The following is a 22,353-nucleotide window of genomic DNA, read 5'->3' as shown; positions in this document are numbered from 1 at the left end:
GCACACCCCCAGCTCCCTCAGCCTCTCCTCACAGGGCTGTGCTCCAGGCCCCTCCCCAGCCTTGCTGCCCTTCTCTGGACACCTTCCAGCACCTCAACGTCTCTCTTGAATTGAGGAGCTCAGAACTGGACACAGCACTCAAGGTGTGGCCTGAGCACTGTTGAGCCCAGGGGCAGAATAACCTCCCCTGTCCAAAGCAGGTGGCTGTCCATGTTTGGCACAGAGCTGCTGTGACAAGCAGTGGCACACTTGATGAGCCATTTCCCAGCCTGATATTCATCCAAACACTTGGACTGGGGAGGAGAATGCAGAAGCAGAGGGTGCATGGTGGGAAGCTGCTGCATTCAAACCATGAGTGCATCCAGGCAAACATCACTGTATGGGAACCTGGAGCTGTTTGTCACTCTAGAGATGGAGCTTGCACCCTGACTGGCTGCAGCGTGTGGTTGGAGGTGACTGCTTTCCTATCTACCACTAAAACCAACCCCCTGGCGTTGCATTCTCAGCAGGAAGGAAGCTGTGGGTGGCAAGAGGCAGTGCTGCTGATCAGAGCCTGCCTAGGTGCTTTTTCTCTGCAGCTCATCTGCCTGGGAAGTGGGTTTGCTTTGGGAAAATATGGTGTTTGGTTGACGTAGACAGTCTGAAAAGGGTATGGAACAGAAACAGTCTCCTTCCTGACTAAAACCAAGCTCATCCCAAAGTGGCTTCTGGTGTTTGTCTGCTGGTTTGTGTGCACAGGGGAAGAGAAGCAAAACAAGGCTGCTGCCTGTGTGGATTTCACATTGGGGGCAGGGCTGGCTGTTCCACTCCCCCATCATATCTCATAGGAAGAGTGTGTCTAGCAGACCAAGGGAGGTTCTCCTCCCCCTCTGCTCTGTCCTGCTGAGACCTCATCTTGAATACTGCCTTCAGTTTTGGGCTCCCCAGTTGAAGAGGGACAGGGATCTGCTGGAGAGGGTCCAGCTGAGGGCTACGAGGATGATGAGGGGACTGGAACACTGCCTGGTGGGAAGAGGCTGAGGGACCTGGGGCTGTTTAGTCTGGAGAAGAGAAGACTGAGAGGGGATTTAATCAATGTCTATAACTATCTCAGGGCTGGGACAGGCTCTGCTCACTGTTCCCTGAGATAGGACAAGGAGCAATGGGTGTAAGCTGCAGCACAGGAGGTTCCAGCTCAACACAAGGGGGAACTTCTTTCCTGGAAGGGTCCCAGAGCACTGGCACAGGCTGCCCAGAGAGGCTGTGGAGTCTCCTTCTCTGGAGCCTTTCAAGGCCTGTCTGGATGTGTTCCTCTGTGATCTGTGTTAGGCAGGGGGTTTGGACTGGATGATCTCCTTGGGTCCCTTCCAACCCTTGACATCCTGGCATCCTGTGAGTACTAGTCCCACATCGGGCCGAAGGAAATGTCATGTGCAACTGAGTGGTCCTGATTGAAGAGAAAAAAACTCCTGACCCACAGAGGAATTGGTGGGAGTTTTTTGTTCTGCAGTCACTGCATCACTGCAACATCCGTGTCTTCCTTCCTTCCCTCACAGGGTGATGCAGCAAAAGCCTTGGACTAAAAGAAACCTGATAGGTCTGGGAATTAAATGGGATCAAATTGGTGTCATTTTTGTATTACTATATCTTTTCTTTATACTCCTTGAGGCAGCAAACCACTTTTTAGCCTAGACTCTTCAGGGTGTAGAATTAGAATCAGTCAGGGTTGGAAGGGACCACAAGGATCAAGCAGTTCCAACCCCCCTGCCATGCCCAGGGACACCCTACCCTAAAGCAGGCTGCCCACAGCCTCATCCAGCCTGGCCTTAAACACCTCCATCCATGGGGCCTCAACCACCTCCCTGGGCAACCCATTCCAGCCTCTCACCACTCTCATGCTCAACAACTTCCTCCTCACCTCCAATCTCAGCCTTCCCACCTCCACCTTTGCTTCATTCCCCCTGGAAGCTGATGTGCTTCCTTTGTTGTTGCTCAAGAAGCTGTTAAGTAAGCTTAGCAACTGACTGGCTACCCTGCTGCAGCTGGTGCCAGTAGTCACACTGCTGTCTGGTCGGGTGACATTCATGCTTCTCTGAGTACCAGTGACAGAGGTTAGAAGTAGATCCAATAAATAGACTGAGTTAAGGGAGGAGTGAATTGTTTCCTTATTGCCTTACCAAACACCTGGGAGCTTAGTGGAGAGGCTGGGCAGGGCCCTGCTGGCAAGAACTGAAGTCTGCAAAGAGAAAACAAGGTCTTGTGTCCTATTAGCAGATGTGCCCAGAGCTCTTCATGGGCTCACAGGATGCCAGGGGTTGGAAGGGACCTAAAGAGATCATCCAGTCCAACCCCCCTGCCACAGCAGGACCACACAATTTAGCTCAGGTCACACAGCAACACATCCAGGCAGGCCTTGAGAGGCTCAGGAGAAGGAGACTCCACAACCTCTCTGGGCAGCCTGTGCCAGTGCTCTGGGACCCTTCCAGGAAAGAAGTCCCCCTTGTGTTGAGCTGGAACCTCCTGTGCTGCAGCTCACACCCATTGCTCCTTGTCCTATCCCAGGGAGCAGTGAGCAGAGCCTGTTCCCCTCCTCCTGACCCCCATCCCTCAGATACTTATAAACATTGATTAAATCCCCTCTCAGTCTTCTCTTCTCCAGACTTAGCAGCTGCAGGTCCTTCAGCCTCTCCTCATCAGCCATGCTCTCCAGTCCCCTCATCATCCTCATAGTGCTCCGCTGGACCCTCTCCAGCAGATCCCTGTCCCTCTTCAACTGGGGAGCCCAAAACTGAAGGCAGTACTCAAGATGGGATCTCAGCAGGGCAGAGCAGAGGGGGAGGAGAACCTCCCTTGATCTTGCCACCAAACCCACTGTGTTGCTCCCAAAGGAGAAACTCCTGTTGCTTGTCACCCCCGAGTGGGGTCTGCTAGGACTGTCAGCCCCTGCAGAAGCCTAAGCAAGCGTTGTTGCTGCTCTCTGCCTCAGGCTTCTAGCTGTGTGTCAGCTCTGTGTCAGGCTGTCACACTGCTCTTGTGAAAAAGCCTTGTGTAAAAAGAGGTGGAGCTCTGTGTATGAATTTATAAACTAAGAGCAACTGGAGAAAGCCCCAAACCTATTGGTGGCAGCCAGCTGAGGACACCGAGAGAAGGGAGAGGGTGAGCTTTGTTTTCAGCGTGGTGCTCTTTGAACCTGGGCCTCCAGTCTGAGGTGCTGAAAACACAGTCTCTGCAAGAGGCTTCAGCAGCTGGTGGTCCAGACCACCCATCTAGCTGGACCCAGGCTGCAGAGGGAGGATTACTCCCATGGGTGCTGTAGGGAGTGTGAGGCTTTCTGAAGGTCCTTGCCAGAAGTCAGTAATAGCTTTTGTAGCTCCCTCTTGTACTGAAGTGATGTGCACGCACAACTTAAGTTCCTATCAGAGACCTCCACAGCAGGGACAAGTAACTGGAAGATGGAGAATATCTTGTGGGGTTTTTGGGTGCTTCTCTAGATGTGTTGTTTGTATGGCTAGTGGTAAGCCCTGGCAGACAGAATAAAGATGGTAGAACCAGAGACTAGAGCAGAGAAGATCTCCTTGCCACCATGGAATGCACTGCAGCACAACTTGGAAGAGAGGAAATGGGCAAAGGAAGTGACAAAAAAGATATACTTTAAGGCAAGACAACCTTTTGTAAGCCATTCTACCAAAAAACTACTGTAGAGAAGTGAAGGTAAAGTTAGGACACAGCTTCAGAGGGAGCAGCGTGAAGGAGGTGGTATGGCCTCTGGTGTTGTGGCTGTTCAACCAGATGCTTATGTGTTCTGCTTCACAAAGATGCTTGCTCACCAGGCAGGACACAATGGCATGAGACAATCATGGCAGGTTTAACCAGACCAACCAGGGGAATGTTTGCCTTGTTAGATCAAGTGGGTGGGTTTTGTTTGCAGGATGTCTTTCCTCTGTGAGTCTAGGTGATACTGGTTAAATAGAGTAAATCTTGTAGATGAAGAAAGTAAACTACTTAGCTTCATAGAATCAACCACGTTGGAAGAGACCTCCAACATTATCCAGTCCAACCTAGCACTCAGCCCTAGGCAATCAACCAGACCATGACACTAAGTGCCCCAGCCAGGCTTGGCTTCAGCACCTCCAGCCACAGCGACTCCACCACCTCCCTGGGCAGTCCATTCCAATGCCAATCACTCTCTCTGACAACAACTTCCTCCTAACATCCAGCCTAGACCTCCCCTGGCACAACTTGAGACTGTGTCCCCTTGTTCTGTTGCCACTTGCCTGGCAAAAGAGCCCAACCCCACCTGGCTACAGCCTCCCTTCAGGTAGCTGCAGACAGCAATGAGGTCTGCCCTGAGCCTCCTCTTCTGCAAGCTGCACACCCCCAGCTCCCTCAGCCTCTCCTCACAGGGCTGTGCTCCAGGCCCCTCACCAGCCAGGAGGTACCAGTACCTCAACATCTCTCTTGGATTGAGGATCCAGCTTAGTATCTTGCATTTCCATTCTTTGCATCCCTCAATAGCTGTGGTGTGTCTGAAAGCCCAGGTGCTAACATGTGAACAGGGCTCATGTTCAGAGGATGCAGTGAAGCAGTCATTGTTTACTCAAATTACCTCCCAAGTGCTGCAGCATTGATTCCTCTGAGGCTGCTCTGAGAGCTGTCAAACATGCCAGAGCCCTTGGGCCCTCTGAAAAAATTCACCTGAGGCTCCGTGCCACTTCCTGCTGGAATTTTGGGCCTGATAAACATATAAGCAACAACTTCATCAAAACTGTTCCCATCCTGACTTTAGTGACCCTCATGTCTTTCTGTGGAGGAGGAGAAGAAATGTTACTGGGTGGTCAGTGCAAAACATCCCTCAGTTAAGTGATGCTGTACCCATCTGTCCACCCATGGAAGGTGAGCAACAAACTCCTTTGCTCTCCCTCAGTTACAACATACTCTAGCAGATGATGTGTAATAGTAGCTGTGCTCTTCTGTTGTGTGTTTGTTACTTGTTGGTGTTTGGTTGGTTTGGGTTTACTAAGAATGCATGTGGCAGGAGAGCAGCCAGGCAGAGAGGCACCTGGGCATGCTGGTAGAGAGTGGCTGAACAGGAGTCAGCAGTGTGCCCAAGAGAGCCAATGGCATCCTGGGCTGTCTCAGGAGCAGTGTGGCCAGCAGGACAAGGGAGGTTCTTCTGCCCCTGTGCTCAACACTCCTCAGGCCACCCCTTGAGTGCTGTGTGCAGTTCCAGGCTCTCAATTCAAGAGAGATGCTGAGGTACTGGAAGGTGTCCAGAGAAGGGCAGCAAGGCTGGTGAGGGGCCTGGAACACAGCCCTGTGAGGAGAGGCTGAGGGAACTGGGGGTGTGCAGCCTGCAGAAGAGGAGGCTCAGGGCAGACCTCATTGCTGTCTGCAGCTACCTGCAAGGAGGCTGTAGCCAGGTGGGGTTGGGCTCTTCTGCCAGGCAGCCAGCAACAGAACAAGGGGACACAGCCTCAAGTTGTGCCAGAGTTCTGGGCTGGATGTTAGGAGGAAGTTGTTGTCAGAGAGAGTGATTGGCATTGGAATGGGCTGCCCAGGGAGGTGGTGGAGTCGCTGTGGCTGGAGGTGTTGAAGCCAAGCCTGGCTGGGGCACTTAGTGCCATGGTCTGGTTGCTTGTCTAGGGCTGGGTGCTAGGTTGGACTGGATGATCCTGGAGGTCTCTTCCAAGCTGGTTAATTCTATGATTCTATGATAGTAGCCCACCCCAGGCACTCTGTTCCTCTGAGGACAGTTCAGGCAAGCTGGAGATGCCAGGGGATGCCCAGTCAGGTTGAGTGTTGATGTTTTGGCTACCTGATCCACATGTCCTTAAACCTGTTTTCCCAGCACATAAGCAGCGATTTTCTATCATGCTGGAGGAGACATTATAAATGCTCGTGATGCTCTTGGATGCTGTGGTGACAAATAATCTAGGGAGGTGGGGGGGGAAGGAGAGGTGACTAATTCTGCAGTCTCTTCCCTATGTGAAGTGGACAAGTCAAAGACAACTGACTGAACACACTCATCTGCTGCTGCTTTCCTTTTGTATGCCAAGTGGCTGCAGAACTGAGTAGGAAACCAATCTGCAGCTGTGTAGCTGCACCTCCTGAAGCCCTTGTGTGAGAAACCCCAGCTGGACTTCTGGAGGTGGCTGATGCAGTGGTATTTCCAAGCCTTTAAGAGAGCTACTGCAATGCAAAGGAGTCTCTGTTTACTGCTGGCTGGCTGCTTTCAGTGCATTACTGGAAAACCTCCTCTGCATTGGTGGCACTTGAGAGTAGTACTGAGCAGTGAGCTGCCACTGTCTGCATGCCTCAGGAGGTGGAGGAACAGAGGGAGAGAGTCCAGCTGAGGGTTACGAGGATGATTGGGGACTGGAGGGCATGCCTGGTGAGGAGAGGCTGAGGGACCTGAGGCTGCTTAGTCTGGAAAACAGAAGACTTAGATGGGGTTTGATAAATGTTTATAAGTATCTGAGGACTGGCCAGGAGGGGGGGACAGGCTCTGCTCACTGCTCCCTGCGATAGGACAAGGAGCAATGGGTGTGAGTTGCAGCACAGGAGGTTCCAGCTCAACACAAGGGGGAACTTCTTTCCTGGAAGGGTCCCAGAGCACTGGCACAGGCTGCCCAGAGAGGTTGTGGAGTCTCCTTGTCTGGAGCCTTTCAAGGCCTGTCTGGATGTGTTCCTCTGTGATCTGTGTTAGATAGTATTGTCCTGCTGTGGCAGGGGGTTGGACTGGATGATCTCTTTGGGTCCCTTCCAACCCCTAACATCCTGTGAGCCAGCTCTGTTTGCTCCAGTTGGTTAGCAGAACGATGCTGAGTGCAGCTGCTAAGCAATTCCAGGTACCTCCTGTGGCATAAAGTGGTGCAGGGAGTTGTCTCTGCTCCTGGGTTTTGGCAGCTGCTGGCAGAGGCAGCTTTTCACCGCAGCGCTCTGCTGTTGCCTAGGGAGGTACAAGGTGTTAGACTGCTGAGAACATTTCTGGTGCTCAAATAGGTCCCTGCAGTTTAGCAGGAAACCTCTCTCCTGGGTTGCAGGGAGTTTGTCTGTGCGCCACCAGTCTGTCACTTCAGCTGATTGTTAGTGTTGAAGTGAAAGCCTCATCATGCAGAGGGTTAAAACGGTGGCTGCAGGCTGGGAAATTGTTGAAGAGAGGAAAAATTACGCCAGCGAGGCAGCAGTTAATACTCCTGTGCCATGGAACAGTGGCTTCTCTGAGGCTTGTTTTAAGAATAAAGCTCCTCAATAACAAAGTCCTCTTGAAGAGCTGCTGCTTAGACCCCTGTTAGGGTGATGAAGCTGGGGAGGGGCCTGGAGCACAGCCCCGTGAGGAGAGGCTGAGGGAGCTGGGGGTGTGCAGCCTGCAGAAGAGGAGGCTCAGGGCAGACCTCATTGCTCTCTACAGCTACCTGAAGGGAGGCTGTTGCCAGGAGGGGTTGGTCTCTTCTGCCAGGCAAGCAGCAACCGAACAAGGGAACACAGTCTCAAGCGGTGCCAGGGGAGGTCTAGTCTGGATGTTAGGAGGGAGTTGTTGTCAGAGAGAGTGATTGGCATTGGAATGGGCTGCCCAGGGAGGTGGTGGAGTCGCCGTCTTTGGGGGTGTTTAAAAGGAGACTGGATGGGGCACTTAGTGCCATGGTTTAGTTAATTAGAAGGTGCTGGGTGCTAGGTTGGGCTCAATGATCTCAAAAGTCTTCTCCACCCTGGTTGGTTGTGTGAGGTGAAACTGAGCAGTGTTCTCTGTGTTGCAGCCTTTCTTCTCAGTTTTGGTAGCTTCTAAGTCTAGTGGGTGTTAGGCAGACCTTCCACCTGCACTGTGCCCTGCCATGGTCTAGTTGATTGGATAGAGCTGGGTGATAAGGCTGGACTGAATGAGATTGGAAGTCTCTTTCACCCTGGTTGATGTCTATTCTATTCCCTTCCATTCCATTCCAACCTTTTCTTTCAAGAAGGAAAGAGAATTGCAGTTAAAGAGGTGGCAGAAGCTGTACCAGAGAGTTTTGGCTTCACTCAGCGCTTGGTGTCAGGGTTTGCTGGCATTTCCAAAGCACTACCTGTGTGATGCTTCCAGGCATGTGAACATGGTTCAAGGCTCCCTCATCCTGCAGCAATACAGCAGATTTTTCCACAGTGGAACAGATTGCTGAAGTTTGCTTTTACTTCTTAAACCTTGCCCAAATTCCAGTTGCTTGAACTTTGCCCAGCTGTTCCTCCTTGCTTGGTCCACAGTAAGCAAACAGAGGCAGAATCTGGGAGTGTGTGCTCCAGGGTGTAAGGGCAGCCTTGGAGCACCATGCTGTGATAGCACAGGGAAGGTGGGTTGGCTGTTTTTCCATTTCCCAGAATATCTCAAGAGGCATCTCTGATGTGTTTTCTTTTCTGGACATTTGGGAAGTTGATGTAGATTTAAAGGAGAAGGTCTGGATTTCTCCTCCTCTCAGCCAGGCAGAGATGGTTCCAGCAGGGGATGTGGAGACTGTTCTGCAGGGTCCCTGTGGCCTGCCAGAGAAAAGGAAATCTGAAGACCCTGGAGCACAGCCCTGTGAGGAGAGGCTGAGGGAGCTGGGGGTGTGCAGCCTGCAGAAGAGGAGGCTCAGGGCCTCACTGCTGTCTACAGCTACCTGAAGGGAGGCTGTAGCCAGGTGGGGTTGGTCTCTTCTCCCAGGCAACAGAAGAAGGGGACAGAGTCTCAAGTTGTGGCAGGGGAGGTCTAGTCTGGATGTTAGGAGGAAGTTGTTGTCAGAGAGAGTGATTGGCATTGGAATGGGCTGCCCAGGGAGGTGGTGGAGTCGCTGTGGCTGGAGGTGTTGAAGCCAAGCCTGGCTGAGGCACTTAGTGCCATGGTCTGGTTAAGTGGAAAGTGCTGAGTGATAGGTTGGACTCAATGATCTCAAAAGTCTTCTCCACCCTGGTTGGTTGTGTGAGGTGAAACTGAGCAGTGTTCTCTGCGTTGCAGCCTTTCTTCTCAGTTTTGGTAGCTTCTTAGTTCAGTGGGTGTTGTGCAGACCTTCCACCTGCACTGTGCCCTGCCTGGTGTGCAGCAGATCTCATCCTCCATGGTGCCTTTTGTTTTTTTTTCCAGATTGTCCCCAGCCACCACAGCCTGAGAATGGAGGCTACAAATGCCACCCAAGCCCCTGCAACAACCCTCTGACTTCAGGCAGCGTCATAGAGTACCTGTGTGTGGAAGGCTACATGCTGAAAGGAGATTATAAATACTTGACCTGCAAGAATGGAGAGTGGAACCCAGCTATGGAGGTCAGCTGCAGGCTCAGCCCGGGTGAGTGCTCCCTGTCTGCAAGGGCACAGTCAGAATTGCCCTTGCACTGACTTCTCAGCTTATCCTTCAGCACCGAGGCAGTGTGATGCTGAGGAAGTCCATACTGCTGCCTCTCACTGCTCCAGCAAGTCCACAAATGCGGCTCTCTTCTATAACAGACCATCAGGTGCAGGCTCAGAATCCCTCACACAAGGAGACAGCCCCTGGAATGTAGTATAAAGGAGGGAACTTATACACTTACCTGGAGCCTCTTATTTTGACAGCTGTCATCACAGCAATAGGAGAGGCTCTAACTGAAGCATCTCCCATGCTACCCAGTTTTGTTCCTGAGAGGTGTGACAGTGCATTCCCCCTCAGTGGTCTACCCTTCTGGGTGTGTCTGCCTTGCAAACAGGATGCTTGGCCTCCTGTGGCAGACAGCTCCATGGTTCTGCTTTTCACTGCACTGACAGAAGGCTTCCAGGAGACCTTGGAGTGGTCTTCCAGTATCAGAAGGGGGCTACAGGAAGGCTGAGGAGAGACTTTTGACAAGATCTCATAATAACGGGATGAGGAGGAATGGGTTTAAAGTGGCAGAGGGGAGATTGAAACTGAATGTTAGGAAGAAGTTGTTTGCAGTGAGGGTGGTGAGACACTGGCACAGGTTGCCCAGAGAGGTTGTGGAACATAGATTTTAGGCTGTAGGCTTAAAAGGCAGTGGTTCTCTAGCTTTTTTCTTCTCTTTGCATTTTGTTCTTCTCCTCATCCCTGTCTGCATGTGTGTCCTGCATTGCCCTTCAGTTTGAGACCTGTGTTCCCAATGACTGTGTTGAATGGAGAGGAGAAGGCTCCCAGGTGACCTTATTGTGGCCTTTCAGTATCTTAAGGGGGCTACAAAGAAGCTGGGGAGGGACTTTTTAGAGTGTCAGGTAGTGATAGGACTGGGGGGGGTGGAACAAAGCTGAATGGGTAGGTTCAGACTGGTCATTAGGAAGAAGTTCTTCAGCATGAGGGTGGTGAGACCCTGGAAGGGGTTGGCCAGGGAGGTGGTGGAAGCCTCATCCCTGGATGTGTTCAAGGCCAGGCTGGATGAGGCTGTAGACAGCCTGACGTCATGTGAGGTGTCCCTGCCCGTGACAGTGGGGTTGGAACTGGCTGATCCTGTGGTCCCTTCCAACCCTGAGAGATTCTATGGTAAACCATATCCACAAGCACCCTGTCTGAACAACTGTGAAACACATCCAGAGTTGCTGACTCCATCACCTCCCTGGGCAGCCCAGGCCAATGCCTGACCACTCCTGCTGGGAAAAAATGTTTCCTAATTGTTACAGTTCCTCATTAAACTGGGCACAACAGGTTTTGGTACAGGAAAGCACAGCTCAAACAAACTAAACCAATATGAAGACATCCTCCAAACCCTGGGAGTCAGCTCAGCCTTGGGGAGGAATCCCTCCAATGGAGAAAGCTACTCCAAAGGGATGCAGAGCAGTTAACTCTCCTGTAAAAGCAACTGGGACTACAGGCTGTGGGCAGATCAGAGTCTAGACCAGGCAGCTCCTCATTAAACTGGGCACAAAAGGTGTTGGTATAGGAAAGCACAGCTCAAACAAACTCAACCAACTTGATCCTTGTGGTCCCTTCCAACCGTGATTGATTCTATGAATGTAGCAAAAGGGGATTGAGGAATCAGGTCCATAGGAAAGTCCTGGAGGTGAAATGCAAGATGGTGTTTGCCAGTGGGGAGATCTTTCACATCTGCCTCAAGATGGAAATGAGGGGCAGAGGCAACAGACACAGGCAGTGGTTTGCTCTGGGAGGATGTAGCATTTTAGGCACAGCAATACCAGCTCTGTGTTGCACTCTCCGCTCCTGTTTTGCAAGGCACCTTTGAAAGTCAGGCTGACTCTTGTCCAGTGGCACAGTTGAGGAGGGATAGGAAGGAGCCATGTGAAGAGGGCAGATGCATCCAACACTGAGAACTCAGCATCCTGAAGCAATATCTGCCTTCCCTCTCTGCCCCCTGGTACTTATTTGTGTGAGAGAAGCCGAATACTTACTGCATCTTGAATAGACACAGCTGGGTGACTTCCACCCCTTCCTTTGGGAGGCTGTTCCATTAGCCAAGAAAAAATGTTATTTGGAACCTTTGCTATTGTTTGGCCTAAAATATCCTGCTTATTGTGCCAGACAAGTATTGGCCTTGCTGATGACATCAGGACTTGGCTTTTGCTCAGCCAGATCTATGTAAAACATGACCCTTGGCCCCGTCTTTGAGTTCCTGTGGCCTGCTTGCACTGCTTTTCTGTTTGGCTTGTCTTTTTCCACAGGACCCTTGTGTGGGTGTGTTTCATTTCAGGTGTGCTCTAGAGCTGATGGAGAGGTGTCAGCCTGAGCTCTGAGCTGTCCTCTAGGAGATGGCCGACGTGCCTCGGCTGTGCAGAAGCTTGGGCTCCTCACACGTGCACCCAGGTGTAACTCATGAGAGCAGGCAGTGTGGCTGCTTTCCCTTCCCTCTGGCAGTGATTTAAGGGAGCAGATCATTTTACCCTGTGTGCCTCTTGATTTTCTAGAGAAGGACTCTCCTCCAGCGATCGGCGTACCCACGCTCTCCATAGTGGCCTCCACAGCAAGCTCCGTCGCCCTGATTCTGCTCTTGGTTGTGCTGTTTGTTCTGCTGCAGCCAAAGCTGAAGTCCTTCCATCACAGCAGGTAAGGGTAGCTGGAGTTAGGGGCTCAGACCCGGCCTGTTTCTTTGCAGCAGAAACCCATTCACATACTTGGTGTTAGGCCTTCATTTGAAGATAGAACAGAACTAAATGCAGTACTCCAGGTGGGGTCTACTCTGCTCGGCTATGACCCCACCTGGAGTACTGCATCTAGTTCTGGAGCCCCCATTGCAAGAAGGATGTGGAGATGCTGGAGTGTGTCCAGAGAAGGGCCAGGAGGATGCTCAGAGGGCTGCAGCAGCTCTGCTGTGAGCACAGACTGAAAGAGTTGGGGCTGTGCAGGCTGCAGAAGAGGAGGCTCCCAGGTGACCTTCTTGTGGCCTTCCAGGATCTGAAGGGGGCTACAAAAAATCTGAGGAGGGACTTTTCAGGACATCAGGGAGTGACAGGACTAAGGGAAATGGAGCAAAGCAGGAGGTGGGGAGATTCAGAGTGGAGGTGAGGAGAAAGTTGTTGAGCATGAGAGTGGTGAGAGCCTGGCATGGGTTTCCCAGAGAGGTGGTTGAGGCCCCATGGCTGGAGGTGTTTAAGGCCAGGCTGGCTGAGGCTGTGGGCAGCCTGCTCTAGGGTAGGGTTTCCCTGGGCATGGCAGGGGTGTTGGAAATGGATGATCCTTGTGGTCCCTTCCAACCCTGACTGATTCTGTGATTCTGTTTTAGAGCAACTTACCTCCTTACTTCTCTGCTACTCTTAATCACCTCATTGGCTGTAAAGGGTTATTCATTCTGGGGGTGATCTGAACCTAACCCCAGGTCTTCCTGACTCCTCCCTGGGGATGGTCTGAGCCTGAGCCCAGGTGTAGTGGTTAGCTCAGTCCCACTTCCTGTCTAGACCCCCTATAAAACCAGAGGAACTGCCTCTCTTTTTCTCTCTTTGCCCTCCCTTCCTGCCTGATAGCACCACCCTTGTTCCTGCTGTTCCTGTTTTTGCCCTACATGGTGGGACCACCATCTCCTGAATCTACCTCCATCCATTGCCATCAGTCTGCTTGTATATATATTTTTGTACTTTGTTTCCCTTCCCTGTCCCTCTTTGTAACTCTCCTGCCTTAAATACCTTTTATTTATTGTCAAAGCTTTTCTTTGAACTTCCAAATGGAAGCAAGACTCTTCTTTGGGTGATTTACCCCTTTTCACTCTCATCATTTAATTCCTTTCTTTCCAAAAAGGGGAAAGGGGAAAGCATGCTGTTAATGTATTGTTCTCTTAGCTGTATTTGATTCTCTGGGAAGCTCGAATCAGACCACTATGGTGGCACTTCTACCCCATGGTCCAGCAGGAGCCCAAAAAGGTGGTCTGTGATGCAGATGCAGACCCCATTCTAACAGGCTGAGTGGCTTTCTTGCTCTTTTTTCCCTTGGCTTTGAATGTGAGAAGTTAATGATCCCTACTGGCCTGGCTACAGATGAATCTCCTGCCTCTTCTGGCCTTGGATAGCTACCAGAGGATGTGTCTGGACACGTATGTGCACCTGGGCAGTCTGTGAGGTCGTGTGAGGATGAACTCAGGCAATCCTGCTGATTAGACACACCTGCAGATCTGCCATTGTTCCCTGCTATGGGTGGAGAAGCCTCCTGGCCTGGCTTTGTGGATAAGAGGAGGGACCCAGCTGAGGTCAGCAGAGTCGCTGTGGACTCTCTCTTCTGACCCAGCTACTGCTGCTGCTTCAGTGAGAGCAGAGATGTGGCTATCCTTCAGCAGGGAAGCTGGCAAGTGGGGACCTGGAGTCTGCCCTTTTCTGGGGAAGTCCCAACCACTGGAAAAGAAAGATCCTTTTCTCAGGACTCTGACTTCTGAGTCTGGCTGATTCACCCTCTTCCAGGGTAAGAGCTCTCTAACAGAGGCTATCTCACCAGCAGCAAAGGTGGCAGAACAGGCAGCGCTGGGCGTGGCAGTGCAGGGAGCCAAGATCAGCAGTGGTCAGAGCTCTATTTATCTGCCAGCTGTGACAGCAAAAGGTTCTGACTCATGATCTTCATCAGATACAGATGTGGAGGCAGACGAGGTGGGAAGCATAATAACCTTTTCAGCTCCTGCTGTGAATTGCAGCCCTTGCTCATGGCTGTGGCAGTTCACAGTAGGGCTATGGTTGCCTGCCCTTGTTAAACAACCAGTGGTGTTTCACTGTGTGTACATGCAGAAGATAGTAGCTGAACAGGAGCCAGCAGTGTGCCCAGGTGGTCAGGAGAGCCAATGGCATCCTGGCCTGGATCAGGAGCAGTGTGGCCAACAGGACCAGGGAAGTCATTCTGCCCCTGTACTCAACACCACTCAGGCCACACCTGGAGTACTGTGTCCAGTTCTGGGCTCCTCAATTCAAGAGAGATGTTGAGGTGCTGGAAGGTGTCCACAAGGGGGCGCCAAAGCTGGTGAGGGGCCTGGAGCACAGTCCTGTGAGGAGAAGCTGAGGGAGCTGGGGGTGTGCAGCCTGCAGAAGAGGAGGCTCAGGAAAGACCTCATTGCTGTCTGCAACTTCCTGAAGAGAGGCTGTAGCCAGGTGGGGTTGGGCTCTTCTGCCAGGCAAGTGGCAACAGAACAAGGGGACACAGTCTCAAGTTGTGCTGGGGGAGGTCTAGGCTGGCTGTTAGGAGGAAGTTGTTGTCAGAGAGAGTGATTGGCACTGGAATGGGCTGCCCAGGGAGGTGGTGGAGTCGCCGTGGCTGGAGGTGTTGAAGCAAAGCCTGGCTGGGGCACTTGGCGCCATGGTCTGGTTGATTGGCCAGGGCTGGGTGCTAGGTTGGACTGGCTGAGCTTGGAGATCTCTTCCAACGTGGTTGATTCTGTGATTCTATGTGTGTGTGTGTCTAAGTATAAATGCTCTTTTTTTTTCTCTTTGTTGTGTTTTTTCCCTCCTGCCTCTCTCTCCCTCCCCCACTTTGAGGCGAGACCAAGGTGTGTCTGGAGATCAGGTCTCCATCGTGGTGGATGGCGTCCAGGTGGCATTGCCGTCGTACGAGGAAGCAGTGTATGGCAGCGCAGGGAACTGCATCCCACCCTCGGACTCCCGGGTGCAGATCGTGCTGTCGGAGGGAGCTGGGCAGAATAGAGCCAGAGAGATGCAGCAGCAGGACCAAGGGGCTTGCAATAGCTTTGAAAGAGAAGATGAGGCCCCGGGACATTCTGGACTGTGTGAAGCCAGCGGCTCGCGGCGCTCTGAAACCGTTCTTGTGCATCAGGCTGCCACCTCTTCCTGGGCGGCTGGCATGGCTGGCAGCAGAGCTGTGCACAAAGAAGTGCAAGATTCAGAAAGCAGTGACATACAGAGCCTTTTATCACTCACTTCCTCCGAGGAATACACAGATGGTAAGTGACTTGGGCAAGGAGCACTGGATGGGACCCTTGAAAGAGTAGGTTCTGTACTTGGCTGAAAACGAGAAGGAAGGGCCCTGAGTATGCCAGGCACCAGAGGAGCTTTTGAAAAGGTCTTCCAGTCCCCATGATGTGTTTCACAATGTAGATGTGCAAGGGGTTTAATGTTACCTTCTGAAGCATGCAGCACTTTCAGACTGAGAGTCCAGGACGGTCTGGAAAGACTGTTGGAGTTCTGCTCACTCTTGACTTAGCAGAGGATTTGCAGAGAGATGGCAGCCTCCAGCACAGCATCACAGAGTTAACCAGGTTGGAAAGGAGCTCCAGGATCGTTGAGTCCAACCTATCACCTAACCCTTCTCATTAACCCATGGCACTAAGTGCCTCATACAGCCTCCTCTTAAACACCTCCAGGGATGAGGACTCCACCACTTCCCTGGGCAGCCCATTCCAATGCCAGTCACTTCTCTGCCAACAACTTCCTCCTAACATGCAGCCCAGACCTCCTCTGGCACAACTTGAGACTGTGTCCCCTTGTTCTGTTGCTGCTTGCCTGGCAGAAGAGACCAACTCCACCTGGCTACAACCTCCCTTCAGGTAGCTGTAGGCAGCAATGAAGTCTGCCCTGAGCCTCCTCTTCTGCAGGCTGCACACCCCCAGCTCCCTCAGCCTCTCCTCACAGGGCTCTGCTCCAGGCCCCTCACCAGCTCTGGCGCCCTCTTGTGGACACCTTCCAGCACCTCAACATCTCTCATGACTTGAGCCCAGAACTGGACAGAGCACTCCAGGTGTGGCCTGAGCAGTGCTGAGTACAGGGACAGAATGACCTCCCTTGTCCTGCTGGCCACACTGTTCCTGATCCATGCCAGCATGCCATTGGCTTTCTTGGCCACCTGGGCACACTGCTGGCTCATGTTCAGCTGCCAGTCAGTCCCCCCAGGTCCCTCTCTGCCTGGCTGCTCTCCAGCCGCTGTGTCCCCAGCCTGTAGCACTGCACGGGGCTGTTGTGGCCAAAGTGGCAATGCAGTAAAATATCTGTGTTTGTGGAAAACAGGTTAGTGGGAGGATATGCCTGCAATAAAGCTCCTGTGAGATGTTTGGGCTCTTTCACTTTCAGGCTGTTTCAATAAGCAGCTTACTGCCCCAGTGCACACAGTGCTGCAGCTTAAGCATGTGGGAAAACCTAGAAGGGATGTGCTTGAGCTTACTGTGCAGGGCAGAGAGGCAAGTCTGCTAAACAGCTGCTGCGTTTGCATTCTTCACTTTTGAGTAGCTTTGTAATGCCAGGGTTGAGGTGAAGCTGCAACTTAAGGCTGCTTCTGTAGAAAATGCTATGTCTTAGAGCAGAAGTGTAGCTGTAGATGAATTAGGGCAGAACTTCTCCTTTCTGTGGCATCAAGTCCTGCAGATGTAATAATGCTACCCAGAACCTGTGCCGTAAAAAGTTTAGAGGAGACTTCCACTGCCAGGAGGAAATGGAAAGGTGTCCTGAGAGATGGGCATGAGACCCATATCTGTCATGTGAAGAGCAGCAATCTGGAGGTGCAGCTTAACAAAACGTGCACAGCATAGAAAGCAGAGGGTGTTACTGCTGTGCTGTCACCCTCAGCACTGCCTGCGTGCCTCTGTTGCCTCTAAGGAGTGCTGTGAGGTCTGCAAGTTTTGCCTTGCAGCAGGAGACCTGAAAGCTTGTGTTTATGGCTCAGAGGTGAGAGAGCTGCAGCTGCTGCAGGAGGCTGCAATTCTTCAGGGTAGGTAAGGGCAAGGGTAACCCTGGCAGTGCCAGCCATTGCAGTCATGTAAGACTCATGTCTTGGACAGATGGAGGCACTACAAGATTGATGAGGTCGTGGGAAAGAAGGAAACTGTCATTTGTAAGGGAAGTGACCTTACCTCTAAACAACAACATCTAATCAAGAAAAGTGTGGAGAAACTGGACAGGCTCTGTTGGAGGCCTGCCAAGATAGCCAAGGGCATGTGGGGAGTGGCTGAGGGAGCTGGGCTGCTTTGATCTGGTGGAGCAGCAGCCGAAGGCAGAGCCAACAGTTGATTACAACTGCTTTATAGGGAGTTGAAAAGGTTGTGGAGCCAAACTCTTCTCAGCCAGGTGATACAACATGGGGCAGCGGCCACAGGCTGTGACTTGATAGATTGATATTGGACATTAGGAGGGTAGTGCAGGATCAGATGGGCACCCAGAGAGGCAATGGAGTCTTTATCCTTGGAGCTTTTCAAGTCTGGAGCTGGTGGTGCTCCTGCTCGTTGGGCTGGGTCGGAGCAGGCTCTTCCAGAGGTGCCTTTTGTTGTGTTATGATGGCAGGAGGAGCGCTGCGTTACCATGTCATGGAAGTGGGAGCCTGTCTGCTTTCGGCAGCAGCTTTTCTGGTGCGTGCTGAGCTGCAGAAGTTTGACTCCCTTTTTCCTTTCTTTTTCTCTCCCCACCATCCAGATATTCCGTTGTTGAAGGAAGCATGAGGCCTGCTGCGTTTGTTCAGCCTTCTCCCTCTTGGATTTCTTCCTCCCTCTCTTGCACCTGCCTTCAGGACAGAAGCACTCTGTGCAGCCTTCCCCATCCTTGCAAGCTGTGCCCCGGATACCTCCGAGCAGAGATGCCCTCAGCTGAAGATCCAAAGGATGTTGCCAGGTTGCCTCCTGAATGCACCAGTGGAGTTGGTGCAGCGCTGGCTTCCCCATTCCATCAGCATCAGGGGCTCAAGGAACAGAGTGGATCTGAGCTCTACTCTCCTCTTCCCCAGCCAGATGTTTGACAGCAGTCTCTGAAGAGCTGCTCTTTTCTCGTGCCTTTCTCCTCCTCACACTGGCTTGTTGCAGCTTAGCAGCCTTTCCAGCCCTTCTGCTGCCCGGAGAGCAGGGGCTAAAGCTCCTTGCTCACTGCCTGCAGACACAGTTTATGTCTAGGTGTATATGTTACGTAGGCTCTTTTCTCAGCATCCTCTGTCACAGGGCCAGACGAAATGCGTCTCTGGGACTGAAGCCGGGCTTGAGAGGGACCCCAGCGAAGGGGCAGCTTGTGACGCCCAGAAGCGCCTCTTGAGATGGACTGTGACAGCTGAGCTGTGCAGTAACAGCTCGCTGAGAGTTGCTGAAGGCTGAGCAGTCAGTGTGTGAACCACCTGCAGGAGTCCCTTCCTCAAATAGCCTCCTTCTCCTTCCTTCTCTGCCCATGCAGCCTGCTTAATTGTGCTGTTTGTAGAGGCTAGGACTGGGGCCGTACTGCCAACAAAGCAGCCCCCTTGGCTGCCGGGTGGTGCCAGAGCAGCTCCTGGGATTAGGTTGTCAAAGAGCCGTGGAGAGTTGCCAGTGGTTAGCAAGGTCCAGAGAGCTCCGAGGATGTGACTTGGAGTTCACCCAGCCCTGTGTGAACTCTGAGTTGACCCCATTGGCCAAGAGACACCAGGGCTGTAACCAGCCTTGTAGCCCTGCTCTCCCGAGCAAAGCTGTGCATCTCAAAGCTTTTCCAGTTCAGGTGCTCCTGCACCTAATCTTGGGTTCCTTTGGACAGATCTCCAGGCAGAGGCAACACTTACGAGGTGTGATCTAGGTAACTACTCTGTCAGAGGCTCACGTGTCCTGCCAGCATCCTACAGCAGGTGTCTGCTGTTGTATCCTCATGGGCTTCCCTAGGCCCACAGAAGGGCTTCTTCCTTGTGGCTGAGGGTGAGCAGCAGTTACAAGTCTCTCAGAAACACCGCACAGTTGCCTGTTCCTGCGAGGGGAGGTTGGCCACATTGACAGCAGTGCCAGAGGACACCATAACTTATTCTTTAACCTCTGTTTTGAAGATATTTCAAGTTCTGATAGCAGGGAAAAGAAAACCCAAAACTATCTATACCTCTGCCCCCTGCCAAAAGCTCTCCACAGCAGGTGAGAGTATCCTGGTTGCTGTTACTAGGACTCTCTTTTTTGCAGGAGGCCACATTTCATCTGGGGTAGGTGATCACATGACAAAAAGCATTCTCTACACCCAGGAGGTCTGGACACTCTTCTGTGGGATTGGTTTCAGCAAGAAGTTGGTCTCTTAGATGCATGTTCCTTGTCATAGCTGTCTTGAAGTAACCAGGGAAGTGTTTGCCCTTGAAGAAGCTGCTAAATTTTTGAGTTGAAGGAGCAAAATGTCATGGCCTTACACATCATGTGGTAATGTACAGGTAAATAGGGATGCTGTCTTTGCTGCTTTGCTTTTGGTTTATGATCCTCACCACCCTCCTTGCTCTAGGAATATACCATCCTGGCACTTGGTACAAGTGCCACACCACCTTTATGCATAGAATCACTTTGTCTTGGCTCCAGTTCCTGGACGCAGAGATTTGCCATAGCGTCCAGCCACCTCCTGCTGCTTCCATTCCTGATTAGCTGTTAAATCCCAGGGCATCTGTGATGAGAGCACATGCCTGTGGATGGAAGAACCCCATTTTCCCTATCTATGTTTCAGAGGGATGTTACTGATTTTAAAATGCAGTACTCAAACCCTCCCTCCCTGTTGCTGAAGTTACCTTGCACTAACAGGAGGCTATGAGAAATGCCACGTGGGTGACGTTCTGTTCCCCTTGGCTGGTGACACTGCCACCAGTTGTTTGGCAGTGGCTGCAGGGTCTCAGCTTCGGGCATTGTGGAGGGCAAAGGTCACTTACATGTCTGCCACTGGAGTTTGGGGAAACAAGTATGGGCAGGTCTGTGTGTTGGTTTTCTCTCCCACCTTGGACGTGGTCTAAGCTCAAGCAAATGTTGTCATCCACTGGTTTATCAGGACCAATGGAGGGGGCAAGTGAATGTAGTCATAAGGGAGTGTGGAGGGAAACCTATCTGACTTCCTACCCAACCATGTAGGTCTTACTCAAACTGACCCTCAGCAATCAAGGTGTAGAAGTAGTGTAGGTGCTGCCTTCCTGCAAGAGCCAGAGCTTTGCCTCCCTGTTAGCAGTGCTTGCTGAAGGCTCATGCCAAGGCCTGACCTTGCCCTGCGCCAGTGCAGGATGCATGCACTGTGTCGCCCTGCCTCCACCCTCTGTTGTTGTAAAGCAAGCAGTGCCAGCTGGGAGGAGAAAATTCTCACTGGGAGAAGAGCTGGGAGAAAGCTGCAAGGAAGAGTGTTTTGATTTTGTTTCATTTATAGAACTGTGGGAAACAGCTTGAATCAGAAGGGGGAGAGGTGTGGAGGTGGAGGGAAATATGCAAGCGTAGATCTTGAGATCAGGCATAACAGGCACCTCCTGCTGGCTTGCTGAGGGTAAACCATCAGCTCCCGGGCCAGGTTCTGCTGTGCAGTGCTTGCAGAAAAAGCCTGTCCCTTGCAGCAGTGCTTGCAGGAACAGGGCCCAAGGACTTGTGCAAGCCAGGACATGGAACGTGGTCTGTGGGCATCACATTGGTCTTAATCACATCTTCAGCTTTGGAGCTGACTTCCATATAACATGAGACAGAATGGCTGCAGGGGAACCCAAAAGATGTCTACTTGACAGTTTGTTTGCAAGGGGGAGGGGAAACACAGCCTCACCTAACTGATTGTAGAATCATAGAATCAGTCAGGGTTGGAAAGGACCACAAGGATCAGCCAGTTCAACCCCCCTGCCATGAGCAGGGACACCCTACCCTAGAGCAGGCTGCCCACAGCCTCAGCCAGCCTGGCCTTAAACACCTCCAGCCATGGGGCCTCAACCACCTCCCTGAGCACCCCATTCCAGCCTCTCACCACTCTCATGCTCAACAACTTCCTCCTCACCTCCAGGCTGAATCTCCCCACCTCCAGCTTTGCTCCATTCCCCTCAGTCCTGTCACTCCCTGACAGCCTAAAAAGTCCCTCCCCAGCTTTTCTGGAGGCCCCTTCAGATCCTGGAAGGCCACAAGAAGGTCACCTGGGAGCCTCCTCTTCTCCAGACTCAACAGCCCCAACTCTTTCAGTCTGTGCTCACAGCAGAGCTGCTGCAGCCCTCTGGGCATCCTCCTGGCCCTGCTCTGGACACACTCCAGCATCTCCACATCCCTCTTGTAATAGGGGCGCCAGAACTGATGCCATACTCCATCCAGGTGGGGTTTCAGCAGAGCAGGGAGAGGGGGAGAATCACCTCCCTGGCCCTGCTGGCCATGCTTCTGCTGCAGCCCAGCCTCTGCTTGGCTTTCTTGGCTGCACGTGCACACTGCTGGCTCCTCGTTCTTGTTTCTATTCATTACACAGAGGCTGAAGGATTGGGGAACATTTTGGACAGAGATTTAGGTAGAACTCTAAATTGCACAGCCTTCTCCTTACTGCTGGGAGCCAGGGCTTGAGGCTTGAAGACCCTTTTCAGGTTGTGAGCTCTGCTTTATCTCAGGAGCATTCGTTACCTCTGAGCAGAGTTCCCTCTTGTCTTCTTCACCTGTGCCACAGATACATGCAGCCTGGTCTCAGCATGGCAGATGGGCACAGGGGCTGAGCCTTGCAAGATGTAACACTGATTATTTTTATTGGGTTTTTGTGTGTGTGATGGGGCCACAACCTCCTTTGCCTTTCCCTCTCACCTCTGTCTGGCACAAGAATTCAAAAAGGGAAACATATTTTTTTCTTACTTAACATTCCCAACATAATCCTCTCATGCTGGATCCTGTGATAGTCAGAAACATTAAAATGCCATCATGACATCAGAAAACCCAAACCAAGTAGCACGTATTTTGAAGGCTTTTTGGAGTCTGATAGGTTACAAAACCCAAGGCATTTCAGGAATTTGGTGTGTGTGGTGTGCAAGAAAAAGCCCTCCTCGCTCTCCCTTTCGTTGCATAGTTCAGTTGTGGAGGGGATTTTGTTTGAGGGGGTTTGGTTTGGTTTGGTTTGTTTGGCTTGGGGGTTGGGGTTTTTGAAATAGATAAAGAAAATACACCCCCCTGCAGTGTTTTCTCCCCAGGCACTGCAGAACTGGACCAGCCCAAGAGAGCCAGAAAGTGAAGCTGACAACTGTGTGTGCTGGTTGGAAATGGTTTGCATCTCCCCATCAGAAGAGGTGAAAAATGAAATCAGGAGGGGAGCTGTGCTGCAAGATGTGAGCCTGTGGAGTTGCTGCTGGCTTGCAGCTTTTCTCCCTCC

General features: G+C 52.0%; 1 protein-coding gene across 5 annotated transcripts in view; it reads left to right on the top strand.

Moving 5' to 3' along the window:
- Nucleotides 1-21,150, top strand: part of SUSD6 (sushi domain containing 6) — a 94,721-nt gene extending 73,571 nt beyond the window's left edge. For all 5 annotated transcript variants that reach the window (XM_064143474.1, XM_064143434.1, XM_064143443.1 and 2 more), the window contains 4 exons: nucleotides 9,068-9,265; nucleotides 11,815-11,953; nucleotides 14,851-15,272; nucleotides 17,728-21,150. In XM_064143474.1, the coding sequence (XP_063999544.1) occupies nucleotides 9,068-9,265; nucleotides 11,815-11,953; nucleotides 14,851-15,272; nucleotides 17,728-17,753 (785 nt within the window). In that variant the 3' untranslated portion in view covers nucleotides 17,754-21,150. The remainder of the gene's footprint in view (nucleotides 1-9,067; nucleotides 9,266-11,814; nucleotides 11,954-14,850; nucleotides 15,273-17,727) is intronic.
- Nucleotides 21,151-22,353: the final 1,203 nt, after the last annotated feature.

The sequence above is a fragment of the Pogoniulus pusillus genome, chromosome 1, assembly GCF_015220805.1.
Source record: "Pogoniulus pusillus isolate bPogPus1 chromosome 1, bPogPus1.pri, whole genome shotgun sequence".
Lineage (NCBI taxonomy): Eukaryota > Metazoa > Chordata > Aves > Piciformes > Lybiidae > Pogoniulus > Pogoniulus pusillus.
The sequence above is the reverse complement of the archived record's forward strand: the minus strand, read 5'-3'. Positions and strand labels throughout refer to the sequence as shown.